Source organism: Podarcis pityusensis, assembly GCF_964106645.2.
Source record: "Podarcis pityusensis genome assembly, chromosome: 8".
Taxonomy (NCBI): Eukaryota; Metazoa; Chordata; class Lepidosauria; order Squamata; family Lacertidae; genus Podarcis; species Podarcis pityusensis.
This window is the reverse complement of record NC_138033.1, coordinates 51,321,744-51,339,637: the sequence shown is the minus strand read 5'-3', so window position 1 is coordinate 51,339,637 and position 17,894 is coordinate 51,321,744. Positions and strand designations below refer to the sequence as shown.

At 47.8% G+C, this 17,894-nt stretch overlaps 1 protein-coding gene across 9 annotated transcripts in view; it reads right to left on the bottom strand.

Moving 5' to 3' along the window:
- The window catches only part of GSE1 (Gse1 coiled-coil protein), a 441,190-nt gene that overhangs the window by 21,171 nt on the left and 402,125 nt on the right, over window positions 1-17,894 (bottom strand). For all 9 annotated transcript variants that reach the window (XM_081017745.1, XM_081017741.1, XM_081017742.1 and 6 more), the window contains 4 exons: window positions 4,091-4,278; window positions 2,488-2,685; window positions 1,512-1,703; window positions 1,094-1,404 (listed from right to left, as the gene is read on the bottom strand). In XM_081017745.1, coding sequence (XP_080873871.1) covers window positions 1,094-1,404; window positions 1,512-1,703; window positions 2,488-2,685; window positions 4,091-4,278 — 889 coding nt within the window. The remainder of the gene's footprint in view (window positions 1-1,093; window positions 1,405-1,511; window positions 1,704-2,487; window positions 2,686-4,090; window positions 4,279-17,894) is intronic.

Below are 17,894 nucleotides of genomic sequence, written 5' to 3'. Positions count from 1 at the left end.
GCATGCAAATAGGGTCCCCTTAGCCTTGGAATGCTGTCTGAGGTGGCAGCAGGATACTTGGGGGTATGCAGCATTTGTGCCTATGGTGGTCCACAACTGTGGTGGGACAAATGATCTTAGTCAGGGAAGAACAGTGTGACAGGTCAGCAGCACCTCAGTGTCCCAACAGGCCACTGCATCATGCCAGGGCCCACAGTACAGAAAGAGGCAGGACATGTGAGCTACATCCAGCAGATCCAGGTGAATTCACAGTTGTAGACATGGCCCAGGCCTATGTTAATGGAGGTTGATCTATATATGCTATAAGAAGGGTCTCCCATATGCTATAGGAAGGGTCTCCCTTGGCCAAAAGAATTTGCTTAGGACCCCTGAAGATGTTCATCCAGTGTTGAACAAGGCTATGCAGACAAAAAAGCTACATTCTTTGTGCCAATTTTTGGCTCAGGTAACCTGAATACATTTATGCTGATACAGTTCACCTAATGCAATGTTCTGCAGCAGTGGAGGAGAGAAGGCCATAGTCATTCGCTGGCCAATAGCTCACATATACAGCCATGGATGACGGACAGAGTTCTGCACAAGACAGAATAACTACAGGAAACCCGTCAGCTCGTCTGAAATGCTTTACCAGAAAACAGTAACAAATTACAGGTTTCTGCACAGACCTTAGGGGTGAGGAAGGACTTAAACCCTGCCTCCATTCTCTTATAGTCAAATTCTGCAGCGCAGATCAGATTCCCACCTGAATGGCAAACCCGTTCAGCACAAACAAAGCTACAAGAGCTGTGCAACAATTAATAAAGTAGTGTATGCAATGAAAACAACAGGACATTAGATAGATCCTGCGGGAAAACTTACTGCAGACTGTGTATCCCATGAGTGCTGTTACAGCGGTCACCACAAAACCACCAGAAACAGCACCTCAGTGAGATCCAAAGCCCACAGATAATCAAATCAGGTGATGTTTGCTTCAAGCCCCATGCCCAGGGGCTGAGTCTTAGGTGTTTGCTGGCTATGTAATGCCCATGGCAAATGGGCTGCTTCCCCTACCCACCCCCAGCCAATTCCCAAACAAAAGCTATTTCAGAGTCACCTGCTCGGTTTGGCGTTAGCTGCTCAGATGGTTTGACACGCTCTTCTGGTGGGTGACTCCTCAGTCCGTGCAACTCTGACACTGGTAAGAAGGGGCCTTCCATGGCTTTGACAATACTCTGCTCCTTCTCCCGGGCTCTTTCTCTCTGCCTCTCCAGCTCCCGTTCCCGTTCCCTCTCTTTTTCCCGCTCCCGTTCCAGCTCCTTCTCCCGCTCCCGTTCTCGCTCCCGTTCCCTCTCGCGCTCGCGATCAGCTTCCCGTTCTCGCTCCTTCTCTCGCTCCCGCTGCCGCAGCTCCTCATCCATCTGCAGCCTGCAAAAAACAAGAGAAAGGCATAGGAGGAAGGGCTAATGGGTGGACCCTTCATTTTGTCCCCAAAGGAGCTGAGATCTTCTAACAGCCACGGAATGGTTCCATACCTCTCTGCAGTCAGGCTGGATATGCGTTCAGACTGAAGGGCAGAGAGAGACGAATGAGACAACTCGGTGGGGTACCTCACTCCAGACAGGTGGAGGTGCATGGCTGATGGATGAAGCGGTGGGAGTGAACCAGGAGTTGGAATTGGATAGAAAGGTGAGCGTAGAGCTGAGAGGCAGTACGAATCATCCATCCTGAAAAGAGAGGTGCGGTTAGCCTAAAAAGTCTCGTAGCTTTCTTTGCGTTTACGAGAGAGATGCATTTGGTGACTCTAGTAAAATAAAACCAGTTTCACGTTTTGCCCCAAACTTATAAAATGAGGCTATCAAGCACAAGGGTCTTGCAAAGGCATCTTAGAGCTGGGGCATCCCCACATAGCAGACCAAGTCTTTAGCCATCAACCCCCTAACCTCAAGAGATGGAGGCATCTGAAGAGTGGCCTCTCCAGGAGTGGGTAAGGACCATACGCAGACTGTATCCATACACATTCCCACACAACTGCTGCACTTTTGAATCTGCAGCCTCAAAAAACATGGCAAACGTGCAAGCCACCGAAGAAAAGCTGGAGACAGCTTCTCAGGTTCCCCGCCCGCTCTCTCAAAAGGCATTTGTGTTCCAAGCCCATTGCTTGATCTCAGTTCTCCATGGGCACAGCGTGTCTTGCTGACCAGGGCATAACAGAAGCTGGGCGGAGGCAGAAACCGCTCAACAGGACCCCATTCAAAGAACAAATTAGTGGCCCAGCATCTGGACTCCTGCTGCTGCTTTAAGTGATGGCCTGTTGTGCTTTATTACAGCTGTGCTCAAGTCCTCAGAGAGCCCTCCATTGTGGGCAAGACCTGTTAAGACCTATTAGCGGTTGGCTCCAAAGAACACGCCTGGGTAACTGCCCAAACTGCTCAATCAAATCCTGCCTTGCCCACGAGGCGAAGAGTGGGGCCGGCAAAGCCCTTTGCTTGCGTCATCTTTGGCTCTTACCTGAAGGCTGGGTGAGGAAAAGGATGGTGAGCCAGGTAACTGGGGTGGTAGTAAGCAGCAGCTGTGGCTGGATCCAGAGTAATGGGAGGCAGGGAGGACATGCGAAGCTCTTCAGCTGTATGGTAGGGCCGGAAGCTCCGCAGGTAGTCTTCTGTGACTGCGCTGGGAGGCACCACATGGTGGACAGGCCGTGGGAGGCTGCAGAGTGGAAGGAAAGAGGGAAAGAAGTGGAGGACGTTGTTTTTCCTGAGCCTGTGCTTCCATTGGGGCCTGGAGATCTTTGGTCAGCGTATCTAGTCTCCCCAGCCACACATCAGTGCCCAGCCCACACTGATGGAGGCAAAAGAGGAGGGAAACAGTGGACTCCATATGGGGAAAGGAGCCACACTGGCAGGCACCACACTTTTCAAGCTCCCTGCTTAGCATTAAAGTGCTCACATGTCCAGAGTGCTCTCCATTTTGCCTTCAGAACAAGATCTGTTCAGGAGTCTGAGCAGTCAAAGCTGCTGCACTCTCATTTTAAAGCAGTTGTTTTGGGGTGGGACACACACATCCAATCATGTACATACCTGACACACACAGCACTTCCTCACTTTGTGAATCATATTCCTTTGCAAGGTTGTTTCTGGCCAGATTCCATTTTTGGAAATGGGAGGGACAAGTAGCGTGGCTATCCGTCTCAAGCAGGACTCTCCCCCCCCCCATTACATAGAATCATCGAGTTGGGAGGGACCCTGAGTATCTAATCCAACCCCCTGCAATGCAGGAATATGCAGCTGTCCCATATGGGGATCGAGCCTGCAACCTTGGTGTTATCAGCACCATGCTCTAACCAGCTATCAGAGACTTACATGTACACACAATGCTATGCTAGTGTCCTGGTTCCCATCTGTAGACTCAGTTCTTGGACTCTCAACTCAATTATTATTAAAGGCTTTATTCCAGAGCTCACTACAAAGCCCCAACAGGTTACAAGCTATACAGTTCAGAAGTCATATCAGAACTCTAGAATACCTGGCTGAACTCCCCTTTTGAAGAGCAGGACAGGCACAGTCATTCACACAGTTGCCTCCCCGGCCCACAAGGCTGAGCAGGCTGGGTCTGTCCACATCGCTGCAGCCATTACAGATCCTTGGCAAGAGAGGTGGAGCTGGCACACCCTGGGTGGGGAGTGCTTCACTGACAGGAGGTGGTGCCCAAGTCAAGCAGCTGTACCATGGTGGTTGGGGCATCTGATGTCACTGAGAGGGGACTCTCCCCTGACAACCCGCTCAGACCCTCCCCAGCATCTCCCATGATTGCTTGGTCTCTCCCCGGGATCTAATTTTGCACTCCTGACCCCTTTCTCCCCTGACCAACACTACCAAGACATCTTCATGGGCTCATGATAGCTGTTGTTACTGACAAAGGACTTTTGCAAATACTGCAGTCAGGAAGACCTCTAGAGGCAACCCAAGCCTGCAAGCAAGGCAGAGGCTGGTTCCCAAGACACTGTCACTTTGGAGAAGAAGGGTCTGTCCTTCTAGTGCAGCCTTGGCCAACCTGGTGCCCAACAGAGGTTTTGGACTACCATTCCCATCAGCCCTAGCCAGCAGGCACTTACTTGAGAGGAGGGAAACGAGAGTCCTGGACGATGGAGTTCGGAGGGATCCCAAAGGAATAAGGCGTCCCCAGCAAGTGAGAAGGGACTGTTGGGCCACTGGCTTTCTCCTGGGGTAACGGGGCCTCAGTCATCAGGCGGTCCCTGTTGCTGCTGCTGTTTCCACCGCTGCTTCGTGACCCGGCTTCTTGCTATGTGGAGAAAAAGGAAGACATGATCAACTACACACCTGCAGTCCACCCTGGGCAGGGGGAATGGATGGGATGCAAACAGCACAGACCCAAAGGTCAGCACCACCAAAGAAACATCTGGGGAGGTTCTGTGGAACATCTTTAGATGTTTTTGGACTCCAGTCAATGCAGCCGGTAGTCAGGGATCATAGGTCCAGCAATGCCTGGATGGTGACAAATTCCCCACTCATCAGATTCCCATTAATTAATGAAGACTGCACTTCTGTTTGCAGGTCTCATGTCAGGAGCAGCCGTGTTCCTGCAAGGCACATGTGGCGGACAGGAGTCCTGGTGTGATTGACAGAAGTGCTGCTGCAAACCCAAAATGCACAGACGTCTTATTTTAAATGCAAAGCACTTTATGAGGCTGATCCTCATCCCATTGCTGCCATCATTCCAATTTGACGGACTGAGGACCAATGCTGAGAAACAGCAGCTGGTCTGAGGTCACACAAGCAGCCTGTGGTCCAGGTGGGATCTCAACTCTGATTAAAAACAATTGGAAAGTGCAAATATTAATGGTTAGTTGAATACAATGGGACTCACTTTCATGAAACATGCATAGGATTGTGCTGTCAAGTGTGTTTGCATGTCTTTGTATGCCCAGGGGTGGGCAGGACTGTAGTTCATTGTATAGAATCTGATTTGTATGCAGAAGGTCTTCAATCCAATCCCCAGCATCTCCAGGTATTGTTAGAAAAGACGCCTGCCTGGAAACCCTGAAGAGCCACTGCTAGTAGACAATACTGACTTAGTTAGAACAATGGCTTAACTCATCAGAAGGCAGCTTCCTATATTCTTATGAATGGGATGGATGTCAATTGTTAACACACTGTTACACAGAATATGGTACAAATTTGAACTAAGAAGTGATTACGGAAAAGGCTTTAGCTCAGTGGTAGAGTGGTGAGTGAGTCTTTGTCATCTCCAGGATGTGCCTTGGAGAGCCTCTGCAAATCAGTGGGAGCAATACTGAGCTAGATGGATCAATGGTCTTGACTAGGTATGAAGCAGCTTCCTATGAACCTCTCTCTCGCTATTTATCATAACAGATGGGAGCAGGGAGGGGAGGCCTTTTCCATGTAATGGAGTATTGTTGACAATGCAGGCTTTAGATTCGGGTTACAGAAGCATAGAAGCAAGGAGTTCCATGCGTAAAAATGGACTTACACCATGAAATGACAGTGTACCCATTATTATCAACTATATCATAAGAACAGCAGAAGAGCTCTGCTGGATCAGGCCAACGGCTCATCTTGTCCAGCATCCTGTTCTCACAGTGGCCAACCAGATGCCTCTGGTAAGCCCACAAGCTGCACATGAGTGCAATAGCACTCTGCCCACTTGCGACTCCCAGCGACTGGCACCCAGAGGCATAATGTCTCTGACAATAGAACATTATGCTCCTAAATCCATTAATTTGGAGGCAAGTCCCATTTGACAGCAACAAAGCCAAGGATGTGTGCTTGGAAGGTTGGGCCCTCTTCATTTTCACAGCCCCAGATGGAGGCAGCCAAAAATTGCATCGCAAGTGCTCGACAGCACGGTTGTAACATCTGCTGTGGAGATGGTCTTGAATTCGTTTGTAAAACGGGGAGTTTTCTACAACTTTCACAACTATGGACTGCATTTGATCCATAAGTTTTAGAAAGCGTAGAATTTGGAAGTTTTACTTGCCCTACAAGTCCTGGGCAGAGGGTTGTAGCCAATTAAGTTCTAATCAAAGTACACCCACCAAAATGGATGCAGCTAAGTTAGCCATGTTTATTGATCTCAGTGGCTCTATTCAGAGAAGAACATTGGATATAACACAATATCTATGTTTTTCAAAAGAATCACTCTAAAACTATACTCAGGTGCAGAGTTACTGTATTACCGTATTTACTTGAGTCTAATGTGCAAGTGAATCTAATGTGCACCTCAGTTTTCAGAACCTTGAAACGTAATTTGGCTGAAAAAGGTGAGTATTACATTTGAGTAAAATACAGTAGTTTTCCTTTTGATAATGCTGGCATTTCTATGCTGGATTCTAATATGAGCCTGAGCTGCTGAATTCCAAACTGTGGCTTTTTGATCAGTATGTGCTAAATCTTAAATGACAGAAAAGAACTGTATGCCAGAATATCATCCCAAAATTAATCATGTGAAATTGCAACACAAAATTCCCTTGATTTTCCACGTTAGCAGGCTTGCATCCTCCCCACCCCCACACCCCGGAAGCAAATAACATGGAAATGAGCACTAAACTTCCACTAGATTCCACTCATTTTCTAGAATTACATTGTGTGAATGATTGCATAAAACGTGGAAATTATCAGGTAATGAAACATCAGGAAAATGGAATGAAGTGCTATCTGAATGTAGCTGAAGTCACATTTCAAAATGTGAACATTGCAAAATGTTTGGAGTTTGAATTCAGAAATGTTGCCAAAATGTGTGCAAAACTGTCGTTTCATTTCTATTACTGCTCTTCTCTTTATTCCACCTTATCTGGAAAAAAAAATGGGACTAATCCTGACTACCTTCCAGTCTGCTCTATGTTGATGTCAGGGACTCTGGCTTCTGCTCCATGGACTAGATATGCCCAGTCAAGTTTCCATGTTTAGAGGCAATATGCCAGTAAGTGGGGAACAGACAATGAGGGAAGGCTCTGGCCTTTACACTCTGCATGCAGAGGCAATGGAACGATCACTGCTGGAAGCAGGAGACTGGGGCCCAAGTCTGGGCCAGCAGGGCTCTCCTGATGGGTGCTATTTAGGGGCCAGACTCTGCAATGCGCAGAGATTCAAGTTCAATACTGAGAACGGCTGCCCTCTATTTGGATCAGCTGCAGTTTCTCCACCTGTCTTCTCCCCTGAAAGAGAGACTTTACGCCAGGCCAGCCATTCCTGGAGTGAGTCTGGCATCAGCCAGGGTGGCAGCTGCTGCACATGCCATGCTGGATAGCCTGGCAACAGTGATGCGTGTACAAAGAGTAGCAGAGGGCATGTGGGATCTGGCACTGCCACTAGGGCAGAGCAGGCTGGTCTGTGACCAGTCGTTCCCTGAAGTGGCCAGCCCTGGCATCAGCTGTGCAGGCAGCTGCTAGCCTTTTGCTATCACAGCTATGCTGGCAACACCAAGGAGAAAGAAAAGAGGGGAAGAGAGAAAAACAGCATCTGGTTTGGGACTGTCATGGCGGTCCCTACTCCCAGAAAAGTCAGGCTCAAGGCAGGCCAGCGACTGGGTGGAGAACAAAAATGAAGTGTTGGCCAAGGAGACCAGAAGGTTCCTCAACCTGGCACCTTGCAGATGTTTTGGACTACAACTCCCCCCAGACCTCAGCTAACCACAGATTGGGGAAGTAGAGCAGTTTGCTGGGGAAGGGCTGTTGCTCTCCAGGTTCAATCCTCAGCATCTTGAGGCAGAACTGGGGACATTCAGAGTCTTGAAGTCCTGGAGAGTTGCTGTCAGTCAGTGTAAGCAATACTGAGGTCTCCCCTAGTCCTACCTGGAGATGCCACACATTAAACCTTGGATTTTATGCACGCAAAGGAGATGTTTTACTGCAAAACTTTGGTAAGAGCAGTATAGGGAACACAAGAAGCTGCCTTATAATACCAAGTCAGCTCCTTGGTTCATCGAGCTCAGCACTGTCTACAGTGACTGACAGTGGCTCTCCAGGATTTTAGGCAGAGTTCCAGGGTTACTGTCTTTTAAAAGCAGATTATGCAATGACACAAATTCACTGACTGATACTCCACAGTAAAAAAAGGGGAAAGCGAAACAAACATTAAGTGTGCTTTGCTCCTTCCTTCCACCCCGCATCAGTGGTGGTTTCTCCATAGGGGTCAGTAGTTGTTATCTACTATACAACAAAAACAATTCACTTATGAACCTAGCTTCATTCAGATACTAAACTCAGAGATGCAGATAGAGAGTGAGAGTGAGAGACAGTACTTAAGGGCATGCAGTGTTACCTGCCTGAAGATGAAGGTGAGGAGGAAAGTGTTCCTCAAGATGCTTTAATATGGTTTGGGCAGTTTGTTTCAGTTATAGAAACTGCATATTCTACCCTTAATTTATTTATATGCTGTCTGATATTGCCTGTCATTTAACTGCTTAACACATGCCTAACTTGTCTAATTCCCCCCCCCCCCTTACTGGATTTTGAACTGCACTTATCTTCTTCCAATTCCTCTTTTTTTTTGTCTAACTGCATACTAAACAAAAACAAAAACCTGCCAGGCTCCTATCTGAGTCCTATTTGAAGATGCCAGGGATAGAAGCTGGGACCACTGAGCTATGGCCCTTCCTTTGAGGATGCCAGGGCCAAATCCAAACTCAGCTGTCTCTAGCCATGATGCCTGTATGTTCCTTCTCTGTTACAAAATCCCACTTGGAGTTCAAGCTTCTCTTCCTGGTCAACAAGATCCTGTAAGACAAGCAAGTGATGAAAATGTCCAACAGCTGAAAGCAAGTGGCATGTTCAACGTGCCACCTGGCCACAGGAAGAAGGAAATTCGGGTTCACTTGCTCCTTGTTGCCATCCCAGGCAGTACAGAATAAAGTATTAGCCACCTAAAGGGCCTCTTTAGCAGACAGGACTCAGTGGATGGGATCCTTTGTGCTTAACATTCAGAAGGAAACACATTTGGCAAACCATTTCCCCTCCTGAGAACCTGCCCCTTTTAAGGCCAGGCGGCTGTACGCTGACCTTAAGCCAGGCCACACACTGGCAATGCGAAATATTAAAATATCGGCACTGGGAGCTTTTGCTGAACCCAAAAGTCAATTGGGTCCATTTAATGTGTACTCTGCTTGGCAGGGAGCCAAGCGGCCCTTGAAAGCTCTCCCTGGCCCCTTTAAAAGGATAAAAACCTCCTAATGGTTTTGATGGAGCTGTGGGGAGGCAGGTTCTGTTCAGCAACACCCTGGATGGGTGCCCAGGCAGAAAAACAAGACAAAAGAAGTTCACGGATGTCAAAAGGAGTCATAATCTGCAGACCTACCCTCCCTTTCCCCAATTATTGCCCTTCTTTCTCACTCCTTTTAAATAGTCAGTCAGTGATGAACGAGAACAGAATAAGGTGGGATAGTGGACAGAATGCCAGGCTTGCAGATGAGGCATCACATCAAGTACAATATGGAGGAAAGACTTTTCTTGCAAGTTGCTTCAGAATAAAAGGGGGGAAACACCCAGTGTTTGTTGTGTGTGCCTTTCTTTTGGGGCAGAAGCAGCCCATAGGACGCTGCCAGTCCCATGTTAACTCTGCAAGTCTTCAGCTCTCCCCTCCCCAATCGCAAGGAAGAGGGAAATACATTCTTGAGATGCTTGTTGGCTTGCAAGTTGCTTCAGAGTAAAAGAAAACAACAATAACCACCCTGCTCTGCTGTTTGAACCTCTTCCTCCACCTCCTTATGATGCTCATTTTCTCCTATATGGCTATGCCAAGAGTGGACATTGATGAATGCTCTCTGATGTGGTGGAAGGCACATGAAACATCCTTCCCAATGTTGAAGGTGCGTGCAAAGAGGTTTCTGGCTATCCCAGGAACAAGTGTGCCATTTGAAAGTGTGTTCAGCAAGGCTGGCATTTTCTTCAAATACAAAGGGCATCTCTATTGCCAGAGAATGCCAAAATGCAATTTTTCCTTGCAAAAAATATAAATTACATTTAATAATTTTTGTTCTGTAAAATTGTATCCATTCTTTCTGGTTTGGCCTGGTTTAGAAAAGAAAAGTAACAAACAATCAAGTAACTGGTGTTTTGCGATGTACCGTATTTTTCGCTCCATAGGGCGCACTGGACCATAGGACGCACCTAGTTTTTAGGGGGGGAAATGAAGGGGGAAAAATTATTTCCTCCCCCCAGCCACGGGGCTGGGGCGGGGGAAACCCGAGCTTCCCCCGACCCAAGCCCCGAGAACAGGCTGCTATCCGCAAGCCTTTGGAGCCTGAAGGCTTGCGGATAGCTGCCTGAAGCCCGGGGAGTTGGCGCTGCGCTCCCCGGGCTTCAGGCTGCAGGCAGCTATCCGCAAGCCTTTGGAGCCTGGCGGGAACTCCCGCCGCGCTTCGAAGGCTTGCGGATAGCTCCCTAAAGCCTGCATTCGCTCCATAGGACGCACACACATTTCCCCTTCATTTTTGGAGGGGAAAAAGTGCGTCCTATAGAGCGAAAAATACGGTATATATTCCACTAAGACTCAATAGTGAATTATATTTGAATATCTAAAAGTGTGACACTTTTTTCTTGTTTAATAATGTAATTAATTTGGGGGGGGGGACCTTTGATACCTATGCTACTAATTACTTCTACAGCTTTAATTTTAGAGAGAACGTGTTATCATTGGTACAGTACATTGGTACAATATGTTAAGTAAAATTATTGTCAGTTTTAGAGTTAGACCCATAAGTTGTAGCAGTTGCCAGGACATCACCATGTTCACCTCTACATAGCTCCAGCCTTATTTCAGATATCGTGATACATCGAAATATTGCAATGTTTAATCAGTGATATATCACCATGTTGAAAACCAGATATCACCCAGCCCTACCTCTCAGCTTAGCGGAAGGAGGCTGGGAAACTGGAGTTCTGCTTTGAATTTGAACAGGGTTTGAAGAGGAGTTTTTGAGCTGGACTGAGAGCAGCCTGGAGGCCTGCAAAGACCCACACCGTAGCTTTGACAGACCTGATACAGGATCAGGGGAGGGTGTTTCTGTCTGGTAAGCCCCACAACACAGGAACATAGGAATCTGCCTTATCCACTGTCAGACCATTGGATCCATCCAGCTCAGTACTGTCTACACTGACTGGCAGCAGCTCTCCAAGGTTTAAAGCAGGGCTCTCTCCCAGCCCTACCTGGAGCCTTTGGCATGACGTTAAGATCTACAAATGCAAAATTCAGACACTTCTGTTAAATGCAAGGCTCAGCTTACAGGGACCAGTGAGCAACAAGCAGCCATTAAGAGAGTGAGCCGATGCATGTCCAGTAGGAAGCTACCTTGTATTGAGTTCTATCATTAGTCCATCCAGCTCAGTACTGTCTAACATGACTGGCAGCATGGTTACAGGCAGGGGTCTCTTCCACCACTACCTGGAGACACCAGGGATTGAACTCAGGACTTTCTGCAGGCAAAACAGATGCTCTACCACTGAGCCACAGACCTTTCCCAGTAGCACCAAATAGTGCCAGGCAGCAGGCCTCTTCCGGTCTCTCATCCAAAGGAAGCAAAGCCCTGCAGTGCTCCACAGGCCTTACAGGGTCCTAAGGAGCACTTAGCCATATCGCTATGCCACACTTGCCCCCCTCAATCTCCTTATGCACAACAGGGGTTTCTACAAGCCTGGAACCTGAAACTGGAAGCTCCATTTTACACTCCCTAAGGCAGACCACACGCCTTTGCATCACCACAGAGTGTAACACCTTGAAGCATGTGCCGCAGATGAGGATTAAGCAGCTCCTCGCCAGGTGCCATCAGGAGAACTGCCTCTATCAGTCAAGTGTATTTACTAAATACGACCACAACAAACACTCCTGCAAACAGCTGAGAGCTCCTCAAGACTTTCATAATCTCTTCAGAAGATACATCGGCCATAATTAATTCAAAGAGATGGGCCCGCTGATTGGAATTTTTAATGAGCAGGAACATCTGCTCACTCTCTGAACGCAGCGCACGCCTGGAGCGCCACACACCCGGCCCTCTTCGCCAGCCAGCCAGCCAGCCAGCCAGCCAACCCTGACCTTCTCCAGAGGGCGCATCCAGGAGACAATGATCCGGATGCACCGGGGCAGGGGTGGGGGGTGGGGGGCAAGGAACTGACCAACAAACATGGGCAAAAATCAAGAACCTTGGAAGATGGAGCACAACCCCTAGACCTCATCTTGTCGAGAAAAAAGTGTTCAGTGGAGGGGGCTTGCTGCAAACATAGGAAAAGGAGGGTGACCTTGTTTGCTTTGCAAAGGGATTGTTTTGCATAGGCAGAGCAATTTCTAGCGTGTGGTGCCTGCGGCTGCAGGTCCATTTAGAGCAGGCCTGGCTGTGATGAGGAAGGAGAGTGGCAGAAGGGAAGGAGGGTCTGGCTTTTCTCTTCTGCCTTGGAGGATTTACTGGCTGCTTTGTTCCCCCAGAGCCATTAATCACCCTGGGAGGATACAGACACCTATGGAGCCTGAAACAGCACAGCAAATATAAATCCACCAGCCTTTTGATAGCAGCCATAAAATAAACAGGTTAGTCAAGCATTTCATTGGAGGCAGGAAACAAACCCAGGCCCCTTGCAGAAAGCAGCATCAGCAAACCGCACCAGTCACATGCCTTTGAATAAAGACAACAAGGCGGGAGGGGTAGGGTAGGGTCTCCCGATGAAAACAATGGGCAGGAAAATGTGAACCTTGCAAGGGCTCTTTTACCAGGAAGGTAAAAGTGGCAATCCTTAGGGCAGAAGTAGAGAGCCTTTGGTCTTCCAGATGTTGCCAAACTGAAATTCCCATGAGCCCTAGCAAGCATGGCCAATAGCCAGCGATGATGGCAGTTGCAGGTCAGCAACATCCGGAGGGCCAGAGGTCCCCTACACCTTTCTTAAGGCCAAACAGGTCCTGTTGAGCCACACAATTTGGCACAATGGGGAAGTTGTTGCCTTGCTCACAACTCTGGCACCGGCTTAATCCACTTCAGTGTCTTTGTGGAGAGACTTCAAAGGTAGAGCAAGCTGGAATCTGAATATACAGCACAACACAACCTGAGAGGCAATGTAGTGTAGTAGTTACAGTGCTGGACTAACACCTAGGAAGATCAGGGTTCAAATCCGCACTGAGCCATGAAGCTCACTGGGAGACCTTGGGTCTGGCACCTTGACCTCCTTGGAGGAAAAGTGAGATATAAATGCGAAAACAAACTCATATGCCTTGAATTCTGCCCAAATCTATATAACTGATGTTCTTAACTAGATAATCTGGCTACACTGGTTGCCCTGACTAAGATCATGGTTGTATGAAGGACTTCCTCAGTTATATTTTGCAGACTTCATAGCTCTAGTAGAGCAGTAGTGAGGAACTTGTAGCCCTCCATATGTCACTGAACTTCTACTCCCAACATCTCTCCCACTGGCCTTCCTGGTTGTTAGGAGTTAGGAGTCAGACAACTGCTGAAGAACCCTCGATTCCCCTTGACTGCAGTGCTGCCACTGGGTGCTTACTCATGGCAAGGCCTTTTCAGTGATGGTTCCCCAATTGTGGAATGCCCTCCCTAGTGAAGTACGTCTGTTTCCATCATTATCAACTTTCAGGAAAAATGTGAAAACATTCCTGTTTACCCAGGCATTTGGTGGCTGAAAGATACTGTTCTGGGCAACCCTGTGATCATCGGATGGAGGAAAGCTTTTCACTGTAACTGCTTTTATAAAACGTTTTTAACTGAAACTAATCGTAGATGTTTTTAATTGTAATTGTTTTGGGGAATGTTTTAGCATTGTTTTTGTTTTTTAATTGTGAATCTGTTGGCAGTCCTGGGATCCCTGGGGAGGAAGGATACAAATTCAATAAATAAAAAAAACCAAGTCAGGCTTCTTCCAGCTGCTGCCACTGAAGATAAAACTACACTCCATCGGGAGGGCTGCTGGCCTCAGCCAGCAATAAAAGAAAAGGGGGGGAGCCATTTAAATCCTTAGAACTGGATTGCCCAGTGGCCTAACTGGCAAAGGCGGCACCTGCTCAAGAAAGGTGGACAGCGGGCTCTGAGTAGGCTGCAAAAGCACTGCCTGAACCATACTTCATTTCCAGCAGTGTCTTGATACGCAGCTGCAAGGATGAAAGGGGAAAAGGCAATGAAATGGCGGGGAGGGAGAAAATGGGGAGATCAGTCATTCGCTGGTGATTAGTGTGCAATCTCTGCCAGGGAGACCACGGGACATGCCCTATTAGCTTTAAAATAGACAATTCTTCATTCCACGCGGCCTTTCAAAAGACTCCGTATTATCTTTGAAAAACCGCTAACCTCTGATGGATGGGCGCCAGCAGCAAGCCGCCACTTTGATTTTAGCATTTCAGAGCGCCAAGTGCCTCATCTCTCTCTGCTCTCTCCCCCCTGCCCCCACATCTTATTTTACTAAGTTACTGTGCTCCCCATCCACCAGACCAAAAAAAAAAAAAAAAAAAAAAGTATTAAAGCTTCAATCAAACCTCTGTACTAGGATGGATGGGCTGGATCATCTGTTGAGTCAGCCCTGGCTCTCTCTACCCAGAGCGCTCCCTGGTGGCATTAGAGCTTCATTAGCGGTAAATTGTTGCAGCAGGGATATTGTTGCAGTCTCTCAAGGGCTGCCGAATATTCTAGAGAATAGGGAGGAGTGGGGCAAGGATAGCCTGCACTGGAAACCTCAAGAACTGACTGCTGAGATTCGCACTAAGTGAGTCTGCCCTTGATATCCGACTGGAAGCTGCAGATGGTGCAAAACGTGGCAGTTAGGTTGCTGCTGAGTGCAGCAGCCTGTTGCAGGAATGTGACGCCACTCTTAAAAGAGCTGCGTGGGTTTGCTGATCTGCTACCAGGCTGGGGTTAAGCACTAAATTATAAAGTCCAAAAGAACTTAGCTTACCTGAAGGGATGCCATTCCCTCCAAACAGACCTGCCCAGTCACCAAAGTGTTCTAATAAGGCCCACCTAGCTGAGTCATGGCCTGCTGAGGCCCAGCTTGCCGCAGCCAAGGGAAAGGCCTTTTCAGTTGTGCCCCCAAGTCAATGGAAGAACCTCCCCTCTGAAATAAGGCAGGTCCTGATTCAGCTTAGTTTCCAGCACTTGCTAAACCCCTGTTTGTTCTACCTGGTGTTTGGTGGCCGTGAATACGAGTTTATTGTGATTCGCCCTGACTCTATATTTGCTGCTGTATTAATTTTTACTGAGTTTTTGTTGGTTTTTTTTACCCTGTGGTTCTATTGATGTGAACTACTTTAAGATTTCTTATGAAAGGCAATAGAACAAATATTTTAATTAAGTAAATTAAGAGTGGGGTTAGGCCTGCCGGTGAGGATGAAAGCCAAGGTGAGCTACTGACAGGTCCAGCTGGTTTGTGGATAGATCACTGGTCGTCCAGCTCAGTATCCTTTACACTGACTGGGAGTGGCTCTCCAGGTTTCAGACTGGGGCCTCTCCTAGCTTTACCTGCAGATGCTAGGGACTGAGCCTGAAACCAGAAGGAGCAAAGCAGATGCTCTACCAACCCTTCCCTCAAGGCACAGGAACACAGGAAACTGCTTTATAGTGAGTCAGACCACTAGTGAGGGGAGAGACTCCATCAGGCAAGGCCTCCTTCCACCTGCCTTGCCCCACCCTCTGCTTCTCAATGTGTATTGTATTGTTTTATGTACTGAGGCTTGCCGTTTTACTGATTATAGTTTAGATATTATTGTAACTGTTGAGTGGATTTCTGTTTAACTTTTATATGTTGATATTATTTTATACTATTCTAATGATTGTTGAATGTTACTTTTTTGATATAGGTTGCCTATTTTCAAGTTATGTTTTATTATCTTATTTTTGTATTGCATTAGATTGTTATAAGATGTACAATCTTTGTTTCTTCAGCTTGTAAACCGCCTTGAGTATTGTAAGATAGAAAGGCGGCATACAAATTAAAAATGAAATGAAATGAAAATGGTCCATCTAGCTCAGTATTGTCAACACTGACTGGTAGCCTATTGAAGGCTTCAGACAGAGGTCTCTCCCAGCCCTACCTGGAGATGCTGTGGATTGAACCTGGAGCCTTCTGCATGCAAGGCAGATGCTCTGCCACTGAGCCACAGCACTTCCTTCCTTGAGTACTTTCTCTGCTGATGTATCAAAGCCCACTGAGCTTGCAAGACATGTCCATAACTACAACGTCATCTCCATACACCACACAGAGATGCAGAGCGATAAACTACACTTGGTTAACCTAATCTGCTTTGTTTTTCAAAGCTCGATAATGAAAAGGTGGGAGAAGGAGCTGATCACAACCAAAACAAGCACGGCTGTGTTGAGCAGGCCTGAGCAAGCTGCCTCTTCTTTTCATCACGATCAGAGCTCAGGGCGTGTTTGTGTGTGTGTTTTCCTTCGCTAGGGCATCATCTGTGCTTCTTCGAAGCACCAGGGGTCCTGCTTTCTCTTCCCCTCCCTCAGCCTTTCCTCTTTGTGGTTTAATTAGTATTTCCAAGAGCTGTGATCCCGCTGGGAAGCCTGGGTAAAATACAAGGGGAGGAGAACCCTAACAATGATTCTTAATTAGCAAACGCTTCGGCTCCCTGCTGCCCGTGGTGTCTGCAAGGAAGGGAGAGAGGATGCATGAAAAAAGGGCGGCAGGGTGGGCTGGGCAACCCTAGAGGAAGAGGGCCTTGTGTGCAGAGATTTACAGGCAGCATTTTGCCTGCTTCCTGACATCTCTGAGCGTGCTTGGTGCCTGACCCGGACACTAGCATAGATGATGCTATTTACCCCCAGCCGGAGGACATTTGCTCTGGATGCAACATGCTGCTTTTCAACACTAGATGTTCGATAAGCAGGCCTTGCCCTTCAATGGAATCAATCAGCTCTTGTGTCTCAAAAATAAGAATCAGGAGGGTTTTGTGCGAAATTAAGTCCCAAGCCACATTCAGTCTGCTCTGCATTTTGACAGCTGTTGCAAGGGAAGGTGCACACCAACAGCAGAGATTGACGCAGTGCCGGTTTTGGTGGAGCTGAATCTGCTCAGTTGCAATGCCTTCTCCTTGTAACCTATGCCCATTGTGTCAATGTACAAATGCTGTTTTAGCCATTTCAATGCACCAGAATGAGGTGACTGAAGGAACTAGGGACAGAGAAGCTGCCTTCTACTGAGTCAGTCCATTGGTCCATCTAGCTCAGTGTTGTCTACGATGACTGGTAGTGTCTCTCCAAGGTTTCAGGCAGGGAGTCTTTCCCAACCCTACCTGGAGATACCAGGGATTGAAGCTGGGACCTTCCGCATGCAAACAGGGGCTCTGCCACTGCACCACTGCTCATTTGAGCACATCTCCCCATCGGTTGCATGTATGACAAGGTCTTGGTCATGCTGTATAAGGTGCTGAGGCTTGAAGGCTTCAGTGTTTCATCTTCTGCATCACCAGTGCACTTCTGGGCCTTCAAGCAGCCAGGCAGCCTAGGCTCAATTGGGCCAACAGTACTCCAGGCTGTTGTTCCAATGTTGAAACCCCATAGCATGAAGGTGGGTCTACTGAGGTACCCAAAGGAGTGTCACAGACTGCTTTGCCCGATTCCCTACTTCCACCGCATCCACAACTCTACCTCCTGCCACTGGTCCACATGATCATCAACCCATGCCAGGCCTGCACTCTGTGGCAGCCTGTCACAAGCTAGGCCCCTGATATGACATGTTGCTCTTTAGGAATAGAATGTCCACTGAATATCACTCATCCCACGACTAGAAGGCTTGCTTCGTTTTCTGGCTGCCTTATTTTATTAGGGAAGATGGATTTCCCTCAGATCTGCCTGTAGTCTCCTACTCCTGTGTTTCAATCCCACTCCCCCTTCTCAATGCCTTTCCGAACTTCTTCTAGAGAAAACCCCACCCTCCCCAATAGAAGCCA